We start from the raw sequence: 16,716 nt of genomic DNA, 5'->3' as shown, positions 1-16,716 counted from the left end.
TAAATACCCTTAATTGATATAGCAAACCTTGCACACCAACATGTTGACTTCCGAGAACCTTGTTGACACACAACAACAGGACGAAAATAGGAAAAGGGGCAAAAAGAGCAATTAGTTTGGTTCAGTTAATAGTTTATTAAATATCTATGTAATCATCAAATCTGCTGATGTGTCACAGTCACAGGTTAAAAACTTGGACAAAGCAAAAACTTGGTAGGCCAAAAATTTGACTCAAACCTCGAAATTGACAAAATTCCCAAACATTAAAAAAACACATATTTGCAAAATAATCTTAAAAAATATACATAAATCTGGTAAGTAGTTTTTTATATGAATTTATAGATAAAAGAAAAGTTCAGTATGCATCATAGTGTCAATAATCATAGGATTATAAATCTTAAGAATCCTAGTGTCCACTTTCATGTCATATGTGATCAGATTCATAATAATATCTCATGCTGCTACATGGGCTGCCACCCATTTTGCTTCTTCTCCTCATGTGAAGAAAGGAAATCAATAATCTCTTGTATAACATCAGGGTCAACTTCATAAAAAAGTGAAACATATATTCCATAGATTTGTGCAAGATGATATTTGAGGCGGTTGACACCTTTCATCTTCATTTCACAATAATTACACTACAAGTTTTGTTTCTCTCTCTTGGGTTCCATGCTTCCAAGTACGATTCCTTGGTTGCCACCTAATGCTATATTGCAAACAAAAAATTAAAATTCGAAATCCTAGCATAATCAATAAAAACTAAAGATTGTAAAATGTAAACCCTAGCAGCTAGCTAAGTACCATAAAAAATAATTTAAAGAGTAGAATAATAAAGCACCAGAATGAGAGGTAAAAACAAATCAAAGATCTGAATATAAAAAACACAAGTAAGGGTGTTGCTACATTACTAATAGTCCAGTTTCCCTCTCTAGGGTTTCGTGCTTCCAAGTAGTATTCCTAGGGTTGCAACCTGATGTCATATCTCAAAAAAAATAAAAAATAAAAATTGAAATCCTAGCATAAATATAAATACTTTAGTTTATAAAAATTAAAGCCTAGCAGCTAGCTAAATAACAAAAAGAAATTAAAAAAATAGAATGATGGGTAAAGACAAAAAAATCTAGAAAAAAGACAAGTAGGCACATTGTTACATACCTTTCAAATGCTTCCAAAAAAGCCATCAAATCAATCCAAGGTCATCCAGAAATTGTTGAAATCACTTGTAATTGCACTGAATGTTGTCAGCATATCAAAGGATTGAGAGCTGGAAGAAGAAATTGTGAAAAATGATGGATTTTGATGCTGTTTTGGGATGTTGACTGTCATTATGTGACAGTGGGAAAGTTTTTTCCATAGACTTGTGAACTTTGGTGATTAACTTGCCGAAAACTCATGAGTTACCCACCCAGATTGTTTACCTTGTGAGTGAATGATTTTTTAACCACTGAATATCTAGTACTTGAAAATGTTCAGAAAATAAAGAAGGGCCGCATTATTTAGTAATAATTGTGCCTTGGTTCTAGATTTCAAATTTGTGTTCATAACAAAGCCCATATGCCCTGCATTTCTTCTGCCATTAGCTTGAGAGAACTACATATATGTTATTTCAAATTAATAAACAAAGAACAGGTTTCTTGTGGGATATTTTGGTCTGTAGCTTGTAGAAAATTGTCTTTGCACTCATTATTGCTTGATATTTGATGTGATTGGATTTGATTAACAGGCAAGAAATAAGGATGGAGCGTGAAAAGAACAAAGAGGCTGAAGCTGAGGCACTGCAGCTTTCTATGCAGACTGGAATGGTAACATTCTTCTTGTTCTTGAATGCTTATTGCATGCATTATGTATATGTACAAGAAAGTAGTGGTAATTGTTTTTGCAGCTTTTTACAATGAATTTAAATCCTATGCAGATTGCTTGTACAATCTTATAAATCATTTAAGTGGTTTATTACCTTTAAAATAAACTGATAGGATAATAGATTTTCTAATATTCAATGTTAATAATGTTTTACTCTAAGTTGCCAGTTCGGGCTTGGGTTCGGGTTCAAGATTCAGGGTCACGTGTTCGGAAAATATTTTTTTGGGGGTTTTGGGTTCGTTTGTACAAAAACATATATATATATATATATATATATATATATATATATCAGCGGAAACACCAAATTGTTATCTAGGTTTCTGACCTTGCAGATCATCCAGTGGTCGGACATCTCCATTGGAAAAACTTTAGTCACCATTGGATTCTAGAGAATCCCCAAACCGCCTGCTGATCCCCTAGCTTCATGAAAGATGCCTTCCCATTTGGAACAAAAACGGATAAAACTAATAGATTTATCCAAATTCAGCTTGGTTTCTTGAAGAAGGATTACGTCATTAGAGGCATTCTCTAATGCACGCCTAACCAAGCGTCTCTTGTCAGGGGCCGACAGGCCCCTGACATTCCAAGACAAAATCTTCATTGTTTTCCAAGATAGGGCACACCCCCCTTGGATCTTTTCATAAATTCTACCACACTGATTATTCCTTTCTCCTGAGCCCTATCCTCCCTCTTCTGCTTATTACTCCTCCCTCTCACACCTTTCGATCTGCCCAATATTCTATTTGCTGTTTGGCTAATGGTCCTCGGATCAATGATATCCAATTCATCTTCCCCCATGAGGTCCTCATCCATCCTTTCGTCATAATCCACTTTGGTGTCTAACAATCCCTTACTTCTCCCGTGGGATGTACTGGTATCTTCATAATGTTTCCCTATCCCATTGCTAAAAGGGGAACCAACAGGGATAGGCTTCTCCTGATCCAATGCATTTGCCTTATCATTATTTGGTTTAACGCAAACCAAGGCCTTTGATGGAGCAGTCGAAATTTTATTGGGCATCGTAACCGCTCCCTCAACCACCTCTTGAGACCTGGGTTTTGGCACCCATCTTTTGGCCGATCTAACATAGATTCTGCATTTATCTTCCGTGTGTGACCATCCTCCACATCTGCCACAAGGGAAAACAACATTCACTTCTTCAACTTGTTGAAGCCAAATTCTTTCTTCCGATTTAAATCGAATAATGGAAGGGACTTTTTTAACAACCGCAAGCTTGATTCTGGCATACAAGTAAGAATCATTTTCCACCAATCCCTCGTCAATCTCAAGGAGCGTTCCTAAGGTTCTACCAATTTTCTCCAAACTGTTATCCCCCCAATACTCTATTGGCAAATTGTACAACCGGAGCCATATTGGTTGTCGTAAACTCCAAGAGGTCGCGGGTCAAAGTTCAGAAACCACGGCTACAGATATAAGGGGTGATTCTCTACAAACCAATTATCGTGCAATAAAATCTTCTCTCTTTCTACCCATTCAACAAGAATTACAATAAAAAAACCCTTTGGAATAAATTTGATGACGGTTTTGGCTCTCCTATTTTCATCTATCCACCACTTGATTTTCGCCCTCTCAAATCTCGGGCCCACCACCCTGCATATGATCGCCAAATCCTCCCACAGACCGATATCCTCTTCTATTTCTTTCGTTAAATCCACCTCGACCATGTCAAACTCCCCATCCTGACGTACTTCTGGCTCCGCAGCGGCTTGTGCTCCTTGCCCTGCGTTCACAGGGCCACCATTAAACCTTAATGGTTTTCTTTGCTTCTCCTTCATCGATCCTTAAAATGGACCTATCAAAACGGAGGACAAGGCAAGAGTTTGGGAGGAACTCACAGAGCACATATCCTCATTAGGTAAAGATTGGATGGTGGTCGCGGGAGACTTTAATGCCATCTTAGACATGCACGATAAGATAGGAGGGATAATGAAATCCAATAAGACTATGGAAGACTTTAGAGATTTTGTTGCAGACAATGAGTTGATTGACATGGTACCCAAAAATGGTAAGGTGACATGGACGAACAAGAGACTTAACTTTTCCAACATTTCGGAAAGACTAGATCGATTCTTAGTGGGTCAGCAGTGGATGGACTATCAAGTGTCGATCAATATCATGCCTATCTCTCTGTTTGATCACTTCCCTGTGCAACTTGAAATGAAGATAGGTAAGCCTAGATTGTTTTGTAGCTTCAAATTTCAAAGCATGTGGTGGAGGGACACCAATTTTCTACTCATTTGAAATATTGGTGGGAGGAGAGTAATCTTTTTCAAGGTACTCCTAGTTACTTCTTTGTCAAGCGTCTACATGTCCTTAAAGATAAAATCAAGAGATGGAATGAAACCTCATTTAAAACATATTTTCAGAAAAACAGAAATTGGAGGAGTGGCAATGTTGAATGAAAAGGTGATTAGGTTTGGTATGACCAATGAGGATTATGAGCGAGACAAGGAAATCAAGGAGGCATTGTCGGAAATACTCGCGAGAGGAGATATATTGTCGGGACAAATCCAAAGAGCTATGGGTTACCATAGGGGACCTCAACACTAAGTTCTTTCATTCTTCTGTGAAGACCAGGAGGTCGGTCAATAGAATCGAGGAGATTTTAGGAGGTTTTCGACTGGGGAGGAGATTGAGCAGGAGGCACTGAGGCACTTTGAAAGTCTCCTAGGATCTGCTGTCGGAGATGACAACTCCCACAGGGAATATATACGGAAGTTGATCCGATTGTTTCACAGGAAGATAACGAAGCACTCATGAGGCCATTCTCCATCGAGGAGGTTAAGGAGGTGACATTCTCCCTCCACTCCAACAAAGCACCTTGGCCAGACGGTTTCACGGTTGAGGTATTCCAAAAATGTTGGGATTTTATGGGGGTGGACATTTGGAAAATTGTTGAAGATCTCAGGAGGAAGAGAAGATTGGTAAAAGAGATCAACAACACAGTTATTGTTCTGATCCCAAAAAAACAGAATTACGTCACAATGGCGGATTATAGGCCCATATCCTTATGCAACTTGATTTACAAAGTGATTGCGAAGGCATTGGCATCCTGACTAAAGAAGATCTTGCACAAACTCATCTTTGAGGAGCAGCATGGATTCACTCCGGGAGACAAATCTCAGACAGTATAATTCTTGTTTTTGAAACTATACATTTGATAGGCAAGGACTGAATGAAAGGGATGGTGGTTAAACTCGATGTCATTAAGGCATATGATCGAGTTAATTGGGGATTTCTATTGCAGGTGTTGGAATGCTTCGGTTTCAATAGCCAGTGGATCGAGTGTGTTAGGCATTGTATATCAACAACACATTTCTCGGTGTTGGTTAATGGTTCTATAAGTGGATTCTTCAGAGCCACCAATGGGCTGCGAAAAGGAGGCCCTCTGTCTCCTTCCCTATTAGTTCTGATGGTAGAAGCGTTGGGAAGAAGCATAAAGAGCAGATGTGCGTCAGGTCAGTGGAAGGGAATCAAAGCACACAGAGACCTAGACCCGATCACGCACTCCCAATTCGCAGACGACACAATCTTATTCGGGGAAGCGTCGGTAGACGAGGCCTGGGTGATAAAAAACACTCTGGAGGAATACGCAGAGATGTCGGGGTCAATCTATGAATAAGAACAAGTCTCAGGTATACTTTATTAATACCGACAAGATCATTCAGCAGAGGATTTCTAGAATTTTGGAATTTCAAATAGCCACATTTCCAGCCAAATATTTGGGGATCCCCATGTTCTGGTGTCGTAGTTAAGGCAATCTGGGAAGAGATAATCAACAATTGTCAAGCCAAAGCCTCTTCGTGGAAGAACAAGTGGCTCTCACAAGAAGGGAGAATCCAGATGATTAAGTCTGTTCTCTCAGCGGTGTCTATATATTGTATGTCATGCTTCAGAATGTCTGCTAGAGCCATTAGTGCCCTGGATGGCTTATTAAAGAAATTTCTTTGGGAAGGATCGAAGGAAACCAGAAAAATCCTGCTCATCAATTGGGATATGACTTGTATGGTGGAGGAAGGCGGCGTGGGTCTCAGGAAGATGGACTTGTAGAATCTGGCGTTAGGAGCTAAACTAGCATGGAAGCTTTATAAGAATCCTCAGAAACCTTGGTGTAAGCTGATGAGAAAGAAATACTTGGATTCGAATGAACCAGAAAAGATATTTACAATGGCTAACTTAGAAGATGGATTTGCCATTTGGAGATTCGTTTGGGAGAGTAGAAGAATCATTTTGGATCATCTTTCGTGGAGAATTGGTAATGGAAAGAAGGCCAGGTTTTGGAAAGATTCTTGGAATGGAGAACCAACTCTAATGGATTGCTTTGAAGACAAGGACTGGGTGGCAGAAGTGGAGTTCCATATAGGGGACTTTGTAGAAAACTACTTCGAGGGATCCCCAGAGAGATTGACCCGGGTTAAATGGATATTGGTGGGCCACGAAAATGAGGAGAAAAGCAGAAGGATTAGGGAAATATTGGCCAAAAGAGTAGTCATTTATTTGGAAGAGGAGGATACACTTATATGGTGTGCTACAAAATCAGGGGATTATAAAGCAAACTTGGAATACGCGATGCAAAGGCGGTGGAATAGCGACATTACTTGGCCATCGACATTATGCTGGGATAGAAGACTACTTCCAAAGGCCGCAACTATGTTATGGATAGCCCTTCACGGGAGGATCCTGATCGGAGACAGGCTCAAGAGGATCAGTATTGCGGGCCCAAGTGTTTTTCATCTATGCAGGAACAGTGAGGAGTTTGCAAACCACATTCTATTTCAGTGCCCGTTGGCAGCGTTGTGCTGGGAGTGGCTGAGTGGAATGCTAAGTTGGAGTGTGGCCAGGAATAAGACACTGTTTGAATTCCTATTGGCTTGGCCAACTAAGCGAAAGGACTCAAAATGGGGTGACTTATGGGTGGTGGGACCGTCCATTGTTGCTTGGCAGCTCTGGAAGGAGAGAAATAGGCGATTTTTCAAAGAGGAAGCCTTAGAGGTGGATGGGATTATTGACATAATCAAATCAGGGATAGTAGAGGTGGTGAAAGGCAAGCTTCAAGGTAAGCAGATTAAATGGTTTTCTAGTTGGGATAGGTTAATGGAGGAAAAATGGGGGTTGGATTCATCCATCCCATGTCGTATTGTTAGCAAGAAAACCCAAAGGAAAGATGTCAAGTGGAAGGCTCTATCTGCGGGATGGTGTAAATTGAATTTTGATGAGGCAAGCAAGAGAAACCCGTGCAAGGCAGGATTCAGGGCTATCCTTAGGGATGAAAAGGGAATGCTGGTGAAAGCGGTCATGGGGTTCATGGGGATTGCTTCGAACAACGAAGCAGAAGTTTGTGCCTTAGCAAAAGGCCTAGAAGTGAGTGTAAAATATGGGGTCTCCAGAGTAATTATTGAGGGAGATTCACAAGTCATTTTGAATGGGGTGGCGCAAATGAGCTTCACAAATTGGAGACTGAATCAGTGGCTCCCATTGATTGCCGACAGATTGAGCAAGATCCAGGAGTACAGTTTTATTCATTCCTACAGGGAGGGGAATTGTGCTGCTGACTGGTTGGCAAACAAGGGTCTTATCAGAGGGAGTGAGGAGGTAGAATTGGATGGGACAAATCAGATGGATGGGCTTAGTGACATTTTGTTTGTGGACATAGCAGTACATACGCGTGAGGGAATAGGATAAGGTTGATGTCCTTCATGCATAGGTGGTAGAATCTGAAGTGTCTTCAGATTTCAAGGGAACCTTTGTTCTAAGAGCAAAACATACGGATGATCGCCTCCAATCATAGTAAGATTTGTTTCGGGATATTGGATCTGATAAAAATTTTTTGTAGAGAGAAGTCATAGTTGGTAAGGAAAGAGAGAGAAGTCTCTAGATACGCTTGGTCTGTTTATAGAACTGAAGGAAGCACATTCGATAGCAAAGACCGATAGAGAAGCAGCAATGGTAGAAAGGTTCGAGGTGATCTGCAAATGCACCAAGCAAGAGGAGCTTTCAGACTCGCCAAATGAGCAGGTGAGCCGCCTTCTCAATAAGGCGAATGACAAAGAAGTTGAATCTGTGATACAAATTCTGGGAGTATACTATTGGAGCAATGGCCATGTACATGATGGAGTTGTCATGGAGAACCTTTTCGACCCAATAGTGCAGGTGTTGGGCAATCCTTCAACAGCGATCAGGATGGTGAGGAGAATGGTCAGGGAGGATATCTATGAGGGAGTGATGGGGAGTTTGGACTCGATGGAAACGGTTCCTGCCTCAGAATGTATGCTCGGCTATTTCGACTTGGAAGCACAGGGGAAGAAGGTAAAGATGCAGAAGGCTTGGTCCCTCTTTAGGGCAGGGGTGATGAAAGACTACTCTCTGAGTAAGTTCAAGGACTACATGAGGGACAATATACCATCATTATGAAATACAACCACCGAGGGTAAATTTGAGCAAGATAGACCCATTATGGTTTCTCAGATTAGTTATAATTGATGGACAATATAGGGGGCATGAAATGTCAACACTATTTATAAAGGTTGTTTGAAAAGTTGTTTAGTGTTTGGAGTTATTTGTTTCCACTTTCTAGTTGCAATTCCATTTTTTTTTGGTTCAGAAATATCAGAAAAATTTGAAAACATTATTTATTTCCAAAAATTCTAGATTTGGAAATTATAGCAGTATTAGAGTAGTGATCTTGCTAGCCTACATGGGAAGAGCTAATCTTGTTGGATGCAGATTTGATGCAAGTTAGTGCAAGAGAATTCAGATGCCATCAAAGGTTAGAAAGAAAGGAAGAAGTCATGAGTGATTAAGACGAGAGAAGAAATGAATTTGTAGGAAACTATTAATCAAAGTCAGAAGGAATCAGCCAAGGAATTCCAAAATTCCATTAGGGAGTCTATGTGAGATATGGTAGAGTTTTATGAAAGTCGAATTAAACTCTGAGTTCAATATCATTATTCTTATTAAATTCCTCATCCTATGCCTTTGGATAAAAAGTAAGCTCATGAATAATTAACTAGAATATGTTGTGAATTCTAACAAAGTTATGAAGGTTCACCGCTTATAGTTCCTGGGCCACTCCTTGAAGTTAAATTCTACAGTTGAAGACAAAGATATGATGCCAAATAGAGACTATTGGTCTAATTGAGTTAGTTACAACTGTAGAGACACTGGGAATTTTGATGTTGGAAGGTGGCATGCAAAATACATGCCATTTTGATATTTGAGAGTCTTTGACTAAGCATAGTATGGTGTTGTTTGAATCAATCTACAAATAGATTTGCCACTCATGGACTTATAAAGGAGAATTCATAGAGGATGAGATGCTACAAGACGGCTACACCATTCCTTGCACCAAGAAGACACAACAACTTGTCACCACATTGGGTAGACTCAAGATATGTGATGACTTCCATGTCATTGGTCTAGGAGAGATTGACATAGTGTTGGGCACACAATGTTTGCATTCTATTGGAGAGTTCAAGGGAAAAGAGGTAGTGTTTTGAGGCATTGAAGATGGATCTCCAAGAATCATCTTAGATAAGAGAATGGAGCAAATAGCTTGGGCTGCACATCAAATGGAAACAACTATGGCTTCATTTATAGGTGAAACACTTGATCATGATAATATTTGGTCTATTTTGGATAAGCATAATAGAGTGGTTGATATTGTGCCTATTGGATGGCCATTGAGTAAAGGATTTCATCAAGAAAAATGGAAGAGACATGTTTGAGATATCTTTTCTATTTAAGAAGTAATTGGCACCATGAAAAGGATTCATGGAGGTGAAGCACAACAAAAGCTTGGTGGAAAGATCAAATGTCAACCCTTGGCCTTGTCCGAGTTTGAGGGTGTGTTCTAGCATTGGAGAGAGGGCACCATTTGTCATCAAATCAAGTAGAAAGGTACAATCATGCATCTCATCACGAACCTTCCAAAGATTTGCATTTAAGTTGTGAATCATGCACACTTTTTTGTTATTCTCCTTATGTAGCCAAATTATTTTTCAAAGAGGTGATCAAATTACATGAGTGCATAAAAATATGGAGAAAGAAAGTAGTAGACTTTTTAGTGCTTTTTGACAAGAGTTGTTTCTTTTGATATGTATAGGATCTTGATTCTATGGTCAGTACATCATGAATCATAATGTTGGCATGATGATATTTGAGCATCTGAGTTTACGTAGTGGCCAGAATGTTTTTGGCTATAGTTGTTTCACTTGACAAGTATAGGATCTAGGCTCTATCGACACTACAACATGATGTATAATGTTGGCATTGAGAGATTTGAGCATTTGGGTCTGTAATTGCACGAGGGGAAACAATTTTGGGAAGGGTGGATTGTCATGTCCTCTGAAAAAAAAAATTAATTGAAGACCCATAACCTTTTTAATTTTTCATAGGCTAAGGGATAAAATAAGGGAAGTATTAATATTTGTAGTGGGCTCAATCATTTTATTTTCAAAAAGGAAACTTAAATATTTAACACTTTATTCAAAATGTAATTCAAACGGAATTGTTGGATGTAATTCAAAATTATTTTGAATACTGTTGATGTGTTTTTTATGACCGCGTCTAACACAGAATAAAGTTCCCTAACGGTCACTTCACTCTCTCTTGATCAAAGTGTGATTGCATGCTAAGATTGCAAGAAGTTCAAACAATTGACTCCAAGGTTCCTTCAATGCGTGGACGTGACTCGGTTGGCTGATGTGATTGCTGGTAATCCAAGGGGCCTTACGTTTGCATCGTTCTTTCACTTCTTTGCTGTGGTTGGAACTCCATCATCGGATATGGAAATTCTGCGATGCTACTGCCTCGAACGGACTAAAATGAACTGAAAGTAAAGGGGAAAGGGTTCAGAAGGATCTAAATCTACTCCTAAGGGCAGTGATAACAATGAATAGTGCTCTGGTGGACAAATTCCAAATAAACCAAGTTCTGCTTCGCCAAGATCAACTACAACCCCACAAGAACCGGCGCAATCTTCTGGGGATGCTAGAGGATTTTCAAATCGAGAAAGTACATTTGAATACCCAAAAACGGTGCAATCCAAACGACTATCCACAATCGAACTCAACACAAATTTGGGGGGCTCAGACTAACTTTACACTACAACTTACAATCACCAAGATGCAAAAAGTATGAACCATGGAAATTCATCAGACACCATTACATTCTCCATTGAAATCAAAGCACTTTACTATTTCTAATCTAAGCGAGGAAGGTGAAACCATGCAAGCTTTGAAAAAATAATTGAAGTGGACACCATCAGAGAACTATGTTTCACTATGATTTTCTCAAAAACCTATCGCAACAATTTCATACAAAGTGTAATGTCCCCATTTTGCGAGCATCAGAGTTTGTAAGAATTAGCCTATTATTTGACCCTCGTAGGCTAACAATTATTGATAGAGGGCCTCGTGTGGGAGTTACTTGGTGATTAGAGACATTACTCTTCAGCTGGATTCAGGTTTTGGCCTTTGCACAGGTTTTTTTGACTCAGATTGGCACACTTACTATTTATAGTAAGTTACTATTTTGGGAGAGTCAGGGTTCCTATTAATAGACACCTGAGCAGAGCTTATTGGCAGTGTCGACCTTGATTGGGCCTTTGCAGCTATTTCTAGACTCAGTTCCACATACTTACTATTTATAGTAAGTCACTATTCAGGGTTTCTATTTTTAGACAGGCATCCAATCACATGGAGAACAGGGAGAGTCGACTCCTGGCTCAGACGGTTTAGCAATCAGACAAGTACATGAAGAGATATTAAAGTTTAAGTGACTTAAGTGATTTATTTAATATTTTAATATTATTATAAAGTTCTAAAGTAACTTTATAATAATAAAGTCACTTTAATATAATAAAGTGCGTTAAGTGAATAATTTAATGTGGGAATAAATCTTTTATCCCACATTGGCCAGGAAGGTGTTTGAGCTCTCTTAAGGAAAGAATAAAAGGAAAGGCAAGAGTTCATTCTCGGCATCCAGTTGATGAATAGTATTTTGATTGATTTTTATTGTGGAGCCTAGGGCTTTCGCAATTTTCTTCTTTGATCATAGGAAACGAAAACTTCCTATTGATAGCAATTTTGAAGGTGTGAAATAACACCTGAATTATTGCAGTTGTGGGAAAGAATACTTCAGTTCTTTCATTTGTGCAAATTGGTGAAATTTTCTACAAGGGTTTGAAGTTTATTATTGGAGAACATTTATAATTGGTTGTGAATCATCCTTCTTTGGCACATGGAGTTATATCATTCTTGTTGGGAGAGATTATCAACAAATTATTCAAGGTTTTAAGAGCAGATTGCAAGTTTGTTCTTGCTGCTACAGTGCGCATGAACAGTGCGCGTGAACAGTGCGCGTGAACAGTGCGCGTGAACAGTGCGCATGAACAGTGCGCGTGAACAGTGCACGTGAACAGTGCCGCGCTACAGTATTTGTGCTTGATTCCGATTGCAACTTTCATCTCCATCATCGAGCATCACTATTATCAGGTTCCTCTTGCAACTATTAGTAGCTAGTATTGAAATCGTAGGCATATAATTTTGCTGTTGTAAGTGATAACTTTGAATCAGTTTTGGCATTGCTGTAGTCTTTTTGTAAGCCAATTAGTCTTGGCAAATCCATAGCAGCATTGTACTTAGGAATGAATTCAATAAAGAAGATATATGTTGCATACCATTTGTTTGACGAAATGTCCTTTTAATAGCATATATGATCAGCATAATAGTTGCATGCCAGTTGTTTGTCGAAATGTCAGTTGGCTGTAGGTATGCATTCCATATCTAGTTTTCATGTATATGCATTGAAAATACCAAAAAGAACTGCACTCGCATACTAGTTCATTGTAAGAGGTATTGTCAACATCATTGGTGAACTTCCTAAATTTCTTGGCAACTTTCAAAGTGTATCAAACAATCTGAAATACAAAAATCAGAATAGAGAAAGACAGCATACAAAGTGTTTGACAATATTCCTTGAGCCAAAATCAGTCAGTTTGGGCAAGGGATATTACACAAAGCTCCCTCCTTTTTTACAAATGAGGGGGTCACCCCTTATATAGGCTTCAAACCCTGGCTACATGCAAAACCCTAATTAGGGTTTGCCCAAAAGATTCTCCACACATGATGCAACAAGGTGGGAATCTCCAATTAATAACCCATCATGCCCATATACAATTAATTCAAAAGTACCCAAAATAGCATCCATTGTGCATTAAATGCACCACCTCCTTCAAATTCGTCCAACATGCGTTGAATATTCATCCATGCAAAAATCACCCCACTATGTCATAAATGATCCATCATTTCCACATGCAGCATATTCATCCATGCAAAAATCACCCCACTGTGTCATAAATGATCCATCATTTCCACATGCGGCGGCTGCATGCAAAAGGAATCTGCCATAAATTCAACATGCAATGACCAGGTCGCCATTTGGTCAAATATTCTGGTAATTAATGCGCCACTCTATTGCCACTTGTTCAATAGATCCTCGCCATGCAAGTGGACCCCGTCGTCGTATATCCGCTCCTGCACATCTGGAATTGTTGGAGAGGGAAAATTCGATTCAGGAAGAATTTTCTTGAAGTCTCTTCAACTTTCCTTGCTCAGAGAAGGTTTTTCATCAATTCTGCACATTTCCTATTTTTTAGGAAAATTTCCAAATTAGGGTTCCGCAGTCCAGGAGAGAGAAAATTCTCGTACGAATCCAAATTTGTAAAACTTTTGAAATTTGGATGTGATTTGATGCCCGAGAATGGATTTTTCAAATTTTTCCCTGGAGGGGAAATTTCTTGTTCAGTTCATCCCTGATTCCTTCCTTGCCTTAGAAATTTTATGTTCAATTCATCCTTGGGTGTATTTCTTCCTTGCTTGGAATTTTGTCCCGAAGGAAGGAATTTCCAATACTTAGCCAAATTTTCATCTTTCCTGGAATTCTGTCCTGAAGGAAGGAATTTCCAACACTTAGCCAAATTTAGCCAAATTTTCACATTTCCAAGAATTTCGTCGTGAAGGAAGGAATTTCCAACACTTAGCCAAATTTTCATGTTTTTCAGGAACTCTGTCATGACGGAAGGAATTTCCAACACTTAGTCAATTTTAGTCAATTTTTCACCTTTCCTGGAATTATGTCTTGAAGGAAGGAATTTCCATTACTTTGTGAATTGTCCATGTCTCTTTTTCAACATCCCTATTTTTTAGGGATCCTCCTAAAATTTAGGAGCCAGGTTCATCGGATGAAGAATTTCACTGTGATTCTGAATCTGTAAAATTTTCCACATTTGGTCGAGATTTGGTGTCTAAAAATAGGATAATTGAAAATTTGCCCGAGGGGAATTCTGCTTTTTATTCCTCCTTGACTCCTTGGATTCCGTGCCTCAGGCAAAATTTCAATTTTTAGCTTGGGTGAAATTTTCACCATGCCGAGGATTCATGGATTTCCCTCCTGTGAATGCCTTCTTGAATTCAACGCCCTAGCCCAGACCTGGGTGCATTTTGGAGATGTCCATGGAGAGGCGGAAAATTGCACTTGTGAATCCATCCTTGGTTTCAACGCCCCATACCAGACCTGGGCGCATTTTGCACATGTTCATGGAGAGGCGGAAAATTGCACTTGTGAATCCATTCTTGGTTTCAGCACCCAAGACCAGACCTGGGCACATTTTTGCTCTGTCCATGGAGAGGCGGAAAATTGCACTTGTGAATCCATCCTTGGTTTCAGTGCCCCAAACCAGACCTGGGCGCATTTTTGCTCTGTCCATGGAGAGGCAGAAAATTGCACTTGTGAATCCATCCTTGGTTTCAGCACCCCAGACCAGACCTGGGTGCATTTTGCACATGTCCATGGAGAGGCGGAAAATTGCACTTGTGAATCCATCCTTGGTTTCAGCGCCCCAAACCAAACCTGGGCGCATTTTTGCTATGTCCATGGAGAGGCGGAAAATTGCACTTGTGAATGGCTTCCAGACTTAGAATATTTTGACCTTCCACTTCAGGGATGATTCTCACATTTAGCCATTTTAGACCCCTGCCTGTCTGCTTTCAACTTTCTAGATTTAGAAGTGATTGTGCATGTTGATTCTCCGCTATCTGCTAGCCTGATCCTGCCATAAATAGATTTTCCCAAAATAGAAACTTTCCAAAATGTCAGAGTTAGAGCCCAAGACAGGACGCCGGATGACTTACTAAAAATAGAAATTTACTAAAAATAGAAATTACTAAAAATAGTAAGTTTGATTTTTGGCAAAATGGCGACATTCTGGGACTCGGAAAGATCCCTAAAAAATAGGGACTTTCTAAAAATAGAAAGTTTCTTCGTTTGGGCTCAAATTTCACTGGGAGGTCCCTTGAAGGGTCCTGATTCCATTCGTATGCTTAGTTTTCCCGAAACCCTAACAAGAACCACTAAAATCGAGGACAAAAGGCAAAACCCTAGAAAGAGGACAAAACATGCCCTAGACTTCACCAAACTCGCTCAAACGAAAAGCAGACTTAATCAATATGACCCCCAAACACTTGCAAAGCAGAGAGATTGCAGAGACTGTTGCAAAAAGACCCAAAAAACAAAGCCAAAAGACCGGCAGGGCCTAAAAAGAAGGGGGTCCCCATTTGCAATGGGGCGATGTGTGAAAACGTCACAACAAATACTTAGAGGGAAAAGAAACATTAAATAAAATAGAGGCCCCAAAGTAGGCACATATAAAAGGGAGATCAAGGTTCACATCAAATCAGTGATGTTGATCATTTCAATTTGGAGTTTGGAGCATTCAATGCTGAAAACCCTTGCTGTTGGAGATTCAGAGGATGAAAATTGTCTTGGTTTTCCATAGTGGATTTGGGGATGAAAACACTTATCTCCATTTGAGGCAATTCTACGCAAGGATTGCATCTGGGCTTAGTGATTGCAATTGGTCAATTCATATGTGCAAGCAAATTGTGTGGGTTTGTGAAATCGACATCTTTTGTTTAATGTCCACTTCTTGCACATGAGCAATTAATAATTTAATTTTTTAGCCATTAGTTTATTTTCCAAAGTTTTCCCATAAGCTAATTATTTTTATTATTAGAAAGGTCCTTTAAGTGTGTAGATAAAGTGTTGCTAGGCTCAAGGTGATGAAAAGTGGTCATAGTGACACTTTATCTTATTTTACTAAGGGAAAATGCTTTTTCAAAAAAAACAATAAAAAGAAAAGTACTTTAAAAAAAAAAAAAGCAACAAAAATAAAAAACTACTTTTTTGGTAAAAGAGACAAAATCGTTTTTTAAAAAACAAAAAGAACTTTTTGAAAAAGCGGAAAACAAACTTTTTAAAAAATGTAGCAAAAAAGCAATAAATGCTTTTTCCTAAAATAACTCTGAAAAGATTATAAAAGGAGGTTGGGTCTTGAAAAGAAGAATTATTGAGTTATTTTTTATTTTCATTTGCTCTAAGCAAGAAATTGAGTTCATATTTCTTGGATGAAAACTCTCTTGGAATACCAGTTTCAGGGATGAAATCCCTCCTGCATAGATGTGGTGATTTCACCTTGAGATCACATTGGTGTTGCAAGTTGAGTTCTCTTTGTATGTTTGGTAACATGGAAATATTTGATATATTTTTAGGAATTTTTTATTGCTAAATGTTACTAGTGCAATTTTGTTAAACCTTTTAACATGTTCTAGGAGAATGTTTGAGGTTTTTGTGGGTTGTACTTGTTGTAACAGCAACAATAATCTTTGTTTCAGAATTACAACAGTATATTATGTTTATTAGTCTGAACTACATTGATTCTAAGGAGAAATAAGAATGGTTTCAGTAGTATTTCAGTTTTGTTGTATTGGTGTGTATCCA

General features: G+C 38.9%; 1 protein-coding gene across 1 annotated transcript in view; it reads left to right on the top strand.

Moving 5' to 3' along the window:
• Positions 1–16,716, top strand: part of LOC131060055 (style cell-cycle inhibitor 1-B) — a 69,055-nt gene that overhangs the window by 44,576 nt on the left and 7,763 nt on the right. The window contains exon 6 of the mRNA XM_057993154.2: positions 1,724–1,802. Coding sequence (XP_057849137.2) covers positions 1,724–1,802 — 79 coding nt within the window. The remainder of the gene's footprint in view (positions 1–1,723; positions 1,803–16,716) is intronic.

Source organism: Cryptomeria japonica, chromosome 8 (assembly GCF_030272615.1).
Source record: "Cryptomeria japonica chromosome 8, Sugi_1.0, whole genome shotgun sequence".
In the NCBI taxonomy this organism is placed as follows: domain Eukaryota; kingdom Viridiplantae; phylum Streptophyta; class Pinopsida; order Cupressales; family Cupressaceae; genus Cryptomeria; species Cryptomeria japonica.
This window is presented reverse-complemented; position numbering and strand designations above follow the sequence as displayed.